This window comes from Macaca fascicularis, chromosome 9 (assembly GCF_037993035.2).
Source record: "Macaca fascicularis isolate 582-1 chromosome 9, T2T-MFA8v1.1".
NCBI lineage: Eukaryota > Metazoa > Chordata > Mammalia > Primates > Cercopithecidae > Macaca > Macaca fascicularis.
Window position 1 is genome coordinate 104,937,705 of NC_088383.1, and position 13,485 is coordinate 104,951,189.

At 40.5% G+C, this 13,485-nt stretch overlaps 1 protein-coding gene across 1 annotated transcript in view; it reads left to right on the forward strand.

Moving 5' to 3' along the window:
- Positions 1–13,269, forward strand: part of CC2D2B (coiled-coil and C2 domain containing 2B) — a 120,637-nt gene extending 107,368 nt beyond the window's left edge. Inside the window, 3 exon segments of the mRNA XM_065520131.2 lie at positions 3,050–3,108; positions 5,343–5,520; positions 11,337–13,269. Of these exon segments, the coding sequence (XP_065376203.1) occupies positions 3,050–3,108; positions 5,343–5,520; positions 11,337–11,525 (426 nt within the window). The 3' untranslated portion in view covers positions 11,526–13,269.
- Positions 13,270–13,485: the final 216 nt, after the last annotated feature.

A 13,485-nucleotide genomic window follows, 5' to 3' on the forward strand; every position in this document is an offset into this window, starting at 1 on the left:
TATCTTATTTATTTTTTAAAAGTCTAAAACAAATATGCAAGAATGCAAAGATCAGATGTAGCTAGGTGGTAGGTATGCCAGGTGAATGTTCATTACATTATTCTCTATGTTTGCCTGTATAGATTGAAGGCAATTCACACTATCAAAAAGAATGCATGGTGGCTGTGGGGGAAGAAATCAAAGAGGGCCAAAGTGTATAAAGTGATGGGTTTCTGACTGGGCACGGTGGCTCACGCCTGTAATCCCAGCACTTTGGGAGGCTGAGGCAGGCGGATCACTTAAGGTCAGGAGTTCGAGAACAGCCTGGCCAACATGATGAAATCCCGTCTCTACTGAAAATACAAAAAAAAAAAAAAAAAAAAAAATTAGCTGAATGTGGTGGTACACACCTGTAACCTCAGTAACTTGGGAGGCTGAGACAGGAGAATCACTTGAGCCCAGGAGGCAGAGGTCGCAGTGAGCTGAAATTGCATCACTGCACTCCACTCTGGGTGACAGAGCGAGACTGTCGGAAAAAAAAAAAAAAAAAAAAGTGATGGGTTTCTTTCTCCTTCAACATCTCTTTCCCAGTCTCAAAGAAGTCACTGTCAGTAGTTTTTCGTGCATCCTTCGAACATTCTCCATGCAGATGCAAGCATATATAGGTATTTTTATATTTCCTATTTGAAAAGTTATTTTAAAGAAGGGGAAATATGCTTCTCTCTCTTGAGCAAGCCACATTTAAAGCCTCTACAGCCCATACGTTGCTTTGCCCATCCCAAAGCTGTGACCAAAGCATTGCTGCCTCCCAGGGGGAGAATAATCTATTTCAAAATGAGGCTCTTGTTCGTTTAATGTATAATCATTCTCTTGTTCGTTCGGGTGATATTTATTGATTTCCCGCTATGAGCCAGTATTATGTTAGATGTAGATACTACAAGAAAAAAGACATGTCTCAGTGTTCTTGGAACTTGGATTCTAGAGGAAGAAACAGAAGGGAACAAGCAAGTGCAGTACAGAGTGATGAATGCTGTTACAGAAGATATGACGGTGCTTTGAGGAGTGCACAGCAGGAGGCCCTGAGGGAGGGGAGTTGTAGGGGCTTCCTGGGAAAGAGTGATGAGAACCATGAGTGAGGAATGGTGAGCAGGAGCTGGCCTAGATAAAAGTCAGGAATGAGAATGGTCCCGAAAGACAGCAGGAACAGCGAATGGGAAGACCTGTAGTGGCAAGGAGATATCTGTCCAGGAGCTGAGAGGCCAGGCTGGCCAATGCTGGGGTGGACAGTCCTGGTGAGAGTTTGGGCCTTTGTCCTCATGGCAGACAGAAGCCAGCATCTCTAAGGCAAGGGCTGCTGTGATCAAAACTGTGTTTGTAAAAGCTACTCTGACTTAGGGCTGAAGCTAAAGCCTTCTGCCAAGTTGAATCTATAAATATAAAACTCATAGTTGTGTTTAACTTGTATCTCTATTTACTTCTTTCCTGTGGGTTCATGACCCTCCATCTTCTGTCTTGCCACATACATCCCAGAATAAACCACTACCTAGAGTGAACACTATTACACACAATTGTGAACACAAATTTGAATGTGCGTGAGGAGAATGTGGGTACTCAGAAGTGGTGTTAACAGGGATATCCCCTTGAAGTTTTGAAGGACATGAGTGCCCAGAAAGAGGCCATTGCCAGAAAAGGAAAGGATAAACACACCATCAACTTCTCAAGTCAGCATAAACCAGGCCTCTTTTTCAGGCCTGAAGGTGGCCTAACTCATCCACAGCAGTTGCCCAGTGAGGGGTGGACAGCCACTGGGGACAGTAATCAGGGAATTCCATCCACCTGTCCTGTGTGAGATAGCTGTCGGCTCCTGCAAGATGATACAAAGTCATTCTTCCCTTCCTCAGTATCTCCCATCCCCTACCATGTTGTACTGTGGGGCTCCTCCCTGTGCCTGGGACCATCTCTAATCCAGTGCTCCTCCACCATGGCAGGCATCAGAGCCAGCGGAAGGGGAACTTGTTAAAACATAAGTTGCTGGGCCTCACTCACAGAGTTCCTGATTTAGTAATCTCAGGTGAGGGCCAAGAATTTGTGTTTCCAACAAGTTCCCAGATGTGAGGTTGCCAGTCTGGAGGCCACAGTTAGGAACCTAGAGGCCTATCAAATGTTGCCTCCTTTTTACATAACCCTCATTCCATTCACGAGGGGGAAACATCTGTCCCTGTCCCTGTCCCTACAGCTGCCTCTTCCTCAGCTCAGGAATACCCAAAGTAAAAACTGTCTAAACCCAGCCCCTTACTCTTGTCCATGTGAGCCCTGCAAGGAGTTGAGGGTTGGGTTGGCAAGGAACTTGAGAAGTCGTCCTCTCCTCTCAGCAAATCCTGCCCAGGAAGGGAACTGGAAGAAATGTGGAATAGCACTCTTCCAGGCAAAGGCTTGGAGACAGGGGAGGTTGAGATGGATTCTCTCTCTCTCTCTCTTTCTGTGTGTGTGTGTACGCACTGTGTACATACACACACACAAACACAAAGAACTGGCTTCTTCCAGCTGAAAGAAACAAATAATCAAAGAAGGAAGATGATCAACCATGTTAGAATGATAATAATATCTGATGGTTGTTGAGCATTCCATATGTGCCAGGGTTTACATGTATTACTTTATTTTAAAATCTTCACAAAACCCTAGAGCAGTAGGTACCATTATTATCCCTATCCTAAAGACTCGGAACAAAGAGGTAAAGACTTTGCCAAGGTCACAGTGGAAGACACCAGTGCAGCTGCCTAAGATTATTTGGTAGAATCCATAATGTGTCAAATACTTGTTTGAAAAATGAATTGGGGCACCAGGTTGTTTTACCCATGAAAATATATCTTTTGTAAACCCCATCCCGTTCTGGTGAAGCAGTGTGAAAATAAAAGGAAATGCTGTGGTCTGCATGTTACCTATGGAATTGAGTGTTTTTGCCACAGAAGCCTGGTTTGTCTTCCTCCTCATTATAGCTGGCATTCCAGGAGTGACTGTGATATAAATGTGGTCTCTAGAATCTATCCTGACTTTTGGTTGTCTATTTCAGCCTGAAGAAATAATGTATTTTGAAACTGATAAAAGCATGGTAGAAGATCTAAGGAATAGGTACTGTGTTTTCCCTAATCTCTTGTTGGGTTACCTTTCAGTCTTCTGACCCACCCCATTCAAAATACCTGCTAGGTTAGCAGCAGAAGCATGGAAAGGGTTCCAGCTGGCCCAGTGGCTCACACCTATAATCCCAGTTTTCTGGGAAGCCAAGGTGGAAGGATCACTTGAGCCCGGGAGTTTGAGACCAGCAACATAGGGAGACCTCATCTCTACTAAAAACAAAAACAAAAACAAAAAAAATTAGCTGGGCATGATGGCATATACCTGTAATCTCAGTGACTAAGAGGGGAAGGATCACTTGGGCACAGGAATTTGAGGTTGCAATGAGGTATGATCACACAACATACCACTGCGTTTCAGCCTGGGCAACAGAGTGAGGCCTTGTCTAAAAAAGAAAAAAAAAAAAAGTTCCATTGAACATTGAACCACCTGGCTCTTGTTACATCCATGGAAAAGTGGCCCCTCTGCCATCCAGGGCATTCTTTGATGGGACAGACTAAGTTAACTCTGGAAACATTGTGGGCCCCCACTGGAAAGCTCTCAACATAGATGCCTGTTGAGCCTATAGTAATAATAATGCAGTAGTCAACACTTCTTGAAAGGACATGAAGGTAAATGACCCATGACTTGACATCTGGTAAAAACATCCCAGTTAGGCCGTAGAAACAGCAGTACTGCCACTGCTGGACACTCCCAGCCTCCCAAGCACCTACACATAAGTGCCTGAGGAAGTCAGTCAGTCAAGCCCAGAGGGCCACAGGCTTTGCAGCAGGACTCACTCCCAGGCCATGTGTGTCAGAGGCTTCTAGATCTGACTGTCTCCAGTGGCTCACACTCACATAGCAGGCTGGCATGGAAGCCACTACCAACAAAGCAACACAGAGCATGACCAAAGCAACTTTGCCACTCCCTTTCTCACTAGCACACATCTCCCCCCAGGCCCCCACCTGTCATTCTTACTCTTCGTTTCCCAGTTCTGAACAAAAAAGGAAGAAATGCAACAGGGAAATGGTTCCCAACTGGCTTTCATTATAATTGCTTATAGAAACTATTTAAAAATACAGATGTCAGCATCCCTGGATCAGTATCTGGAGGTGAAACATTTTGATAAGGCCCTACAGGTGATTCTGATGCATAGCCACTATTGAGACCCTCTACAAACTCCAAACTACTTAGTTGCACTATGAACTAAGCTAAGAAGAGACCTCCAGCACCTTCTTCTATAACACACACTGCAGTAAGAGAATCAATGCCACACAGTCATCCTGCACAGGGAGGCTTTTCAGGAGAGCCCCATCAACCAACCCACACTGTGTCCCCTCTCTCTCCTCCCTGGCATATTCATCCCCAGGCACTGTTCTAGGGCCTGGATATATATGGGTAAAAATCCCTGCCCTTCTGGAGCTTACATTCAAATAGGGGGAAGCTGATCACCAAACTTACCTGTCCAATGCCTTGTTTCCTCCCAACTCTGCTTGCTAAATTAACTCGTGTAATAATCCCATCCCTGCTAACATCATCCCAGACCAGATGTCTGGATTTTTATAAGGGCAGTTTCTTGGAAACAAAATGTCCAAGTCAAAGTCTTGAAAAGTAGGAATGTCAACCCAGTAATCAGATGGTAGGTGTTGTTAAATCACACCCAGTAGGCAGCTGCCTACACACGGGTAACTGGAAGAGAGATGTGCCTTGGAGAGTTAATTGCCGGCTATCCCCAAGAGGCTTCTTGTCTTCCCAAGCCAAGTAAGAGCCTGCCTCTCCCCAACTTCATTAATGGGAATGATGGCAGATACCTTTAGCTATAGAGGTCTGGTTTCCTCCTAAGTCCAAAAAGTATCATTCTCATACTTGAATAAAAGTCACAGGCCAGGCATGGTGGGATTACACCTGTAATCCCAGCACTTTGGAAGGCCGAGGAGGGCGGATCACCTGAGGTCAGGAGTTCGAGACCAGCCTGGCCAACATGGTGAAACCCCATCTCTACTAAAAATATAAAAATTAGCCAGCTGTGGTGGCAGGTGCCTGTAATCCCAGCTACTCGGGAGGCTGAGGCAGGAGAATCGCTCAAACCTGGGAGGCAGAGGTTTCAGTGAGCCAAGATCTCACCATTGCACTCTAGCCTGGGGACAAGAGTGAGACTTTGTCTCAAAGAAAAAAAAGTCACAAAACTCATTACATTTACTAAATGAGTTATAACTTGTCATAAAGTTACCTTTGGATTCTTACCTTAGGATCGAAAGGACTCTGAAGAGTAAAGTGATGGAATGGCGACCTAAACACCCAACACATTGGAATCGACAATGTACTTTTATTTTGCGACAAATCCTTCCTAAGCTGGAATTTGGCATAGGAAGCTTTGTTTCATCTGAAGGAGATAATGAATTTGAAAGAATACTACAATTTTATTGGGTTTGTATATGATTTAATGCATTAGTGACATTTGTTTTATCTATGTTGTTAATTGCTAAATAATAGCAGTCTTAAATATTTCTGAAATGCCTTTTATCTTGATCCTTAAAGATAGATGCTGTAGCATTAAAATACATTTACTGAAGAATCAATATTGTTAAAATGTCCATACTACCCAAAGCAATCTACAGATTCGATGCAATCCTTATTAAAATACTAATGACATTCTTCACAGAAATAGAAAAAAAAAATCCTAAAATTTATGTGGAACCACAAAAGACCCAGAATAGTCAAAGCTATCCTAAGCAAAAAAACCCACAAAACTGCAGGAATTACATTACCTGACTTCAAATTATACTATAGAGCTATAGTAACCAAAATAGCATGGTACTGGCATTAAAACATAGACCAGTAGAACAGAATAGAGAACCCAGAAACAAATCCACACACCTAAGTGAACTCATTTTTAGCAAAGGCACGAGGAAAATACATTGGGGAAAAGACAGTCTCTTCAATAAATGATGCTGGGAAAACTGCATATTCATTTATGCAGAAGAATGAAACTAGGCCCTCATATCTCACCTTATGCAAAATCACATCAAGCTGGACTAAAGAGTTAATTTAAGGCCTCAAACTATGAAATTGCTACAAGAAAACATTGGAGAAAGCCTCCAGGACATTGGTCTGAGCAAAAATTTCTTGAGTAATACCCCGTAAGCACAGGCAACCAAAGAAAAAGTGGACAAATGGGATCACATCTAGTTAAAAAGCTTCTACACAACAAAGGAAGCAATCAACAAAGTGAAAAGATTGAGAGAAAATATTCAGAAACTACCAATCTGACAAGGGATTAATAACCAGAATATATGAAGGGCCCAAACAACTATAAGAAAAAAAAATCTGATTTTTAAAATAAATGGGCAAAAGACTTGAATAGACATTTCTCAAAAGAAGACATACAAATGACAAACAGGCATATGAAAAGGTACTCAACATCACTGATCATGAGAGAAATGCAAATCAAAACTAAATGAGGTATCATCTCACCCCAATTAAAATGACTTTTATTCAAAAGACAGACAATAACAAATTCTGGAGAGGATGTGGAGAAAAGGAAACCTTCATACACTGTTAATGGGAATGTAAAATTAGTACAACCACTATCGAGAATAGTTTAGAGGTTCCTCAAAAAACTAAAAATAGAGCTACCACAGGATCTAGCAATCCCACTGCTGGGTATATACCCAAAAGAAAGGACATGAGAATATGGAAGACATGCCTGCACTCCCATGTTTGTTGCAGCACTGTTCACAAGAGCCAAGATTTGCAAGCAACCTAAGTCTCCATCGATAGATGAATGGATAAGGAAAATGTGGTGAATATACACAATGGAGTACTGTTCAGCCATAGAAAGAATGAGATCCTGTCATTTGCATCAACATGGATGGAACCGGAGGTCATTATGTTAAGTGAAATTAGGCACAGAAAGACAAACATCACATGTTCTCACTTATTTGTGGGATCTAAAAATCAAAACAATTGACCTCATGGAGATAGAGAGTAGAAGCTTACCAGAGGCTGGGAAGGGGAGTGGGGGGTTCGGAGGGAGGTGGGGAATGGGTAATGGATACAAATAGAAAGAATGAATAAGACCTAGTATTTGATAGCACAACAGGGTAACTATAGTCAATCATAATTTAATTGCACATTTAAAAATAACTAAAAGAGTATAATTGAATTGTTTATAACACAAAGGATAAATGCTTGGGGGGGATGGATAGCCCATTTTCCATGATGTGACTATTATGCATTGCATCATTGCATACCCACGTCAAAATATCTTCTCATGTACTCTCTCTATATATATATGGTACATATACATATAGTATATATATACACTATGATACACTATAGTGCCCACAAAAATTAAAAATTAAAAAAATGCATTTACTTATAAACCAAGAGACTGCAAATGTATTGAAGAATTATTACTAGGACCGTATTGCATGGCATTAACTTGGAAACAGTTATATGTTTTATGATGTATAAATTACAGGTTTTGCAAAGAGATGTCCAAAAGGAAACCACTCTGCAACCAAAAAACTAAATTAAAAAAATCTCTAGTCATAGGTCAATTCCCTGTTATTGGTTCTGGGCAAGAGGACTCCAGGCAAGCTTCATTATCTTCTACATGCGAATTACAGTGGTCCTTTGGTATCATTAGGAGATTTATTTCAGGACCCCCACAAATACCACAATCCAGAGATGCTCAAATCCCTTATATAAAATGCCATAGTCTTTGCATATAATCTATGTACATCCTCCTGTATACTTCAAGTCACCTCTAGATTACTGATAATACCTGACACAATAGTTGGGTATTATAAGTAATAATTATAAATAGTTACACTATATCGTTTTCTGTTTGTTTTTTATTGTTGTTTTGTTTGTTTTGTGACGAGGTCTCACTCTGTCACCCAGGCTGGAGTATAGTGGTGTGATCATAGTTCACTGTAGCCTCAAACTCCTGTGCTCAAGCAGTCCTCCTGCTTCAGCCTTCTGAGTAACTGGGGCTACGGTACTTGCCACTATGCCTGGCTAATTTTTAAAATATTTTTGTAAAGGTGGGGTTCCACTATATTGCCCAGACTGGTCTTGCACTGCTGGGCTCAAATGATCCTCCAGCCTTAGCCTCCTAAAGTGCTAGGATTACAGGATGAGCCACTGTGCCCAGCCTGCTATTTTTTATTTTTATTTTTTTCTGGATATTTTCAATTTGTGGTTGGTTGAATCCTCAAATGCGAAACCCATGGATATGAAGGGCCTACTGTACTTCTAAATTTATACATTCAGTCAGGCCACTGACATCTTTTTTGGATGGTAAAAAGACATCTCAAACTCAGCAAGTCCATAAACAAACATGGTGGGCATCTAGTATATTGTTAGGGTCCTCCTTTCCTTCTACTCTACCCCAAGCTCTGGGCATCCTTTCACCTCTTCTTCCCTATAAACTGGCTCAGTGGGTTTTTGAAAACCTCAGCCTCCCGAGAGATAGACTCCGTCCCCTTACCATGCAATAGACTGGAGGGTGTCTGCTAGGGAACTCTCTGAGATGAAGTAAGGAATCTATTGGGAGTTGAGTACTTAGGTGGGAAGGGAGGGATCTACAGGCACTATTCACTCATGAACAGGGGGGAAGTTGTTTTTGCTTTGTTTTGCTTTATTTTAAAGCTTATAAACAATAGAAATTTATTTCTCATGGTTCTGGAAGCTGGGAATTCCAAGATCAAAGTGCTAGCAGACCTCAGAAATAATATCACACGTCTACAGCCATCTGATCTTTGACAAACCTGAGAAAAACAAGAAATGGGGAAAGGATTCCCTATTTAATAAATGGTGCTGGGAAAATTGGCTAGCCATAAGTAGAAAGCTGAAACTGGATCCTTTCCTTACTCCTTATACGAAAATTAATTCAAGATGGATTAGAGACTTAAATGTTAGACGTAAAACCATAAAAACCCTAGAAGAAAACCTAGGTAATACCATTCAGGACATAGGCATGGGCAAGGACTTCATGTCTAAAACACCAAAAACAACGGCAACAAAAGCTAAAATTGACAAATGGGATCTAATTAAACTAAAGAGCTTCTGCACAGCAATAGAAACCATCATCAGTTTGAACATCAGAGTGAACAGGCAACCTACAGAATGGGAGAAAATTTTTGCAATCTACTCATCTGACAAAGGGCTAATATCCAGAACCTATAAAGAACTCAATAAAATTTACAAGAAAAAAACAACTCCATCAAAAAGTGGGCAAAGGATATGAACAGACACTTCTCAAAAGAAGACATTCATACAGCCAACAGACACATGAAAAAATGCTCATCATCACTCGCCATCAGAGAAATGCAAATCAAAACCACAATGAGATACCATCTCACACCAGTTAGAATAGCAATCATTAAAAAAATCAGGAAACAACAGGTGCTGGAGAGGATGTGGAGAAATAGGAACACTTTTACACTGTTGGTGGGACTGTAAACTAGTTCAACCATTGTGGAAAATAGTGTGGCGATTCCTTAAGGATCTAGAACTAGAAATACCATATGACCCAGCCATCCCATTACTGGGGATATACCCAAAGGATTATAAGTCATGCTACTATAAAGACACATGCACACATATGTTTATTGTGGCACTATTCACAATAGCAAAGACTTGGAATCAACCCAGATGTCCATCAGTGACAGACTGGATTAAGAAAATGTGGCACATATACATCATGGAATACTATGCAGCCATAAAAAAGGATGAGTTCATGTCCTTTGTAGGGACATGGATGCAGCTGGAAACCATCATTCTCAGCAAACTACCACAAGAACAGAAAACCAAATACCACATGTTCTCACTCATAGGTGGGAATTGAACAATGAGATCACTTGGACACAGGAAGGGGAGCATCACACACCGGGTCCTATTGTGGGGAAGGGGTAGTGGAGAGGGATAGCATTAGGAGATATACCTAATGTAAATGATGAGTTAATGGGTGCAGCACACCAACATGGCACATGTATACATATGTAACAAACCTGCATGTTTTGTACATGTACCCTAGAACTTAAAGTATAATAAACAAAAAAACTGACAGAAAAAAAAAAAGTGCTAGCAGAAAAGGGGCTCTTGTACATATAATACACCTTCTTGCTCTTTCTTCATATGGTAAAAGAAGCAAGGCAGGTTTTGCTTTGTTTTTAGTAGAATTAGGGGATAAACAGATAACAAAGCAGAAATATAAGCCAAGGTTTAAAATGTGGAGTACCTATGTAAAATAATCAATTTAGTAATACATAGTCTACAATAATAAAACTGGACTAAACCCTGCAGCCCATGCTCAAATCCTAGTTTAACTACTCAGTAGCTTTGACCTAGGGCAAGTGACCGAATCTCTCTATACCCTCTACTCCATTAGAAAACAGGAATTTTTTTAAAAGTTACCTATTCTATCATTGTTTTGAGGATTATGTGAGTTAATAATTACCATAGCACCCAACACCTATTAAGTATTTAGTAAATGCTATCTATTTTTTTCTTCTATGTGCCAGGCATTTTGCTGGGCACTGGAGTTATAGTAGTACACAGGACAGATACAGTCTTGTACATCTGCAGAGATTATGGGTTAGAGAGAGACCAGAAAACAGGTAACTGCAATATATTTTATTAAATAAGCTCAGGGAAGGACAGTGTGCTACACAACTACATGGGAAGAGCATGTGAACAGATTTAAGGATCAGGAAAATCCTCCTGAGTTAAGCAATTACAGTGTGAAAGAATGGTTGTCATCTATACATTATTAAATAGGTAATTTTCCGTAGGACCGTGTTCCACAATCCTTTAATCCCGTCATGTAGTAGTCACCTAGTAAACATAAGCTGAATCGATGTTGAATAAATTGTTCTGAAATTCTCACTTAAATCCCCCATATGTAGAATCAAGTAATTTTCTCACCAGCAGTTTGCTGTCTAGAAAGTTTGTGGAATGTTACCTGTGCAGACTTTGGACTCAGACCTGGTTGTGCTCCTCTCTATCTGTAAAGTAAGGATTATAATAATACCTACCTCATAGGGTTGTTTGAGAATTAAATATGTATGTGAAGCATTTAACTGTACCTAGAACATAATTTAGCACCCACAGACAACTATGATAGTATTTTATGAGTACTATTTCTTTGAGGTTTTTGTGATCTTTTTGCATACAGTAATTCCAGATTACCCAGTTGTAATGTGGGTTTATATGCTGTTCTGTCTTTGATCCAGGTCACGGGATTTCCCATCCAGATGCCATACACTGATGTACAGTCAATTATTGATGCTGTTTATCAAACTGGAATCCACTCTGCTGAATTTCCCCAGACAGAGTTCGCTTTAGCTGTATACATTCACCCATACCCAAACAACATATTATCTGTGTGGGTCTATTTGGCTTCCTTAGTTCCACATCAATGAAAAGGAAGCAGAGCAAAGTAAAAGATTGTACTATAGGCCTCTAATACCAACAAAAACTTTTCTGGTACCTTGAGATTTTGCTGTTTATTCTCAAGTCCAGCTAAGTGCTGGGCCCAATTTTTTATTCACTTACAGAGTTGGCCACTATGGAGACTCGCAACCCTGAGTGAGTCTTTGAGGAGGAGTCTAGATGAACTTCTCACCAGAGGCCTCTCCAGGGAGGACCTTTGGATAGTCTGGCTGTCTTGGGTCACTGTCTGCAGTAGGTCTTATTCTGGGAAAGAAGCAATTTTGGCCTCTTCTCCTAAGGCCAATGTTTTTCAAATTGTAGAATTCACACCATCTCCATTTGAATCATCTGGAGAGCCTTGTTGAAAATGCAGATTACTAGATCCCACTCAAGACCGGCTGAATCAGCACCTCCGGGAGTGAAGCTACAGAACCTGCATTATTTTCAACAAGCCCCCCAGATAATTCTGATGCACTGTTATGAGGGAGAGCCCAGCCTTATAGAATGTTTTCAGTACTAAACTAAGGCTGGTACGTTTGATGCTGGGTCTGATACAATTCAAGATGGAAGCTGCTTAAGTGGAAAACTAAAGTCATTGCCTCTCGAGAATAAAATGCTTATTTCACTGGTAAAGAAAAAAAAAGAAAATCTACCATGTTGGGCTGATGTTGGCTTCTAGAAACTTCTCAAAAGTTTGCACTTGGGATGCTACTGACATGAAATTCTTACAGCTCCAAGTATTTGGAAGGAACTCCCAGGAAACTCTAATCTAATTTCTCCCAATTCTGTGAGGGAGGAAATGGTCTTGACAAATCTCAGGACTCCTTTTTTCCTTAGTGAGCAGCCCCCAACTCTGCCTCTGGCACTTCTTGCTGCCTTGCTTTCTTAGTAGTGGCTTATCTAGATCCTAAGGGCCCCTCAAGAAAGACTGGACAGGTCTAAGTAGGAAGCACTATACTTTCTTCTAGTTGATTGTTTTGTCCTTCATTAAAAGAGATGTATTTATATAATTTCCTTACATATGACAAAACAACTTGTCAAAAAGAAATAATCAAGGAATATGGACTTCCAAAGGTTGACCAGAGCAGTTTTGTATGAGGTAAAGATAAGAGAACATTCACCTCTCCCATTGCAGAACCACTGAGGTTTCTTGGTTCACTCGCACAAGCAGAGAGCAGAGACCCCAAATTTATCTGCAGGGAATACCCAATCTATATCCATTTCCTAAATGTGCATGGGCTGGTGCCAGAAAAGCCTCACTTATTTGTGGTGATGTTAGTCTTGGACCAAGCTTGAGATTACTAGAAGAGGCAAAATAGGGACATGAGTGAAGGAATGTTTTTTTCTCCCAGGTTAAAACCTAACTGTATGTATCTTGTGGCATGCATAAGAAAACTGATCAGAATTTTTACTTTTATTTGAATGTTTTTGTTTAAATTTAATGTGAAGTTTTATTATTAAACAAGTCCCCCACTTTGATTGATTTAGCACAAAATGATGCTGATGGAAAGATGAGGACGCCAAAGACAGGCTGAATTCATACAACTCATTTCTGTACAGCTTTTAATATTTACATAGCTATTTTATTAGTTGTTCATGGTTTTTAGAATTGATAGGCTGCTTAAGAGTAGGGTAGCAAGTGTTCATAGGAAAGCATGGAGGACCTTTCTATATTGTATCCTTTTTACATGTGTGTTACTTTTACAATTAAATTTTTTCCTGAAAATCATGAAATTATCTGTAATGAATCTTTTTTTCATTAAAACATTTCAAAATACATGATTTTAAGTGGAATGTATAATTGCAAAGTTCTATATATCATTCCATAACTAACTACAGGGCACCCGTTACATGCCAGATACTGTGTATTATCTATTTAATAATGTGCTGGAGCACAGTGATGAAAAGACAAAGACTCTACCGGTGTGAGGCTGACATGTTTAAAGGGGA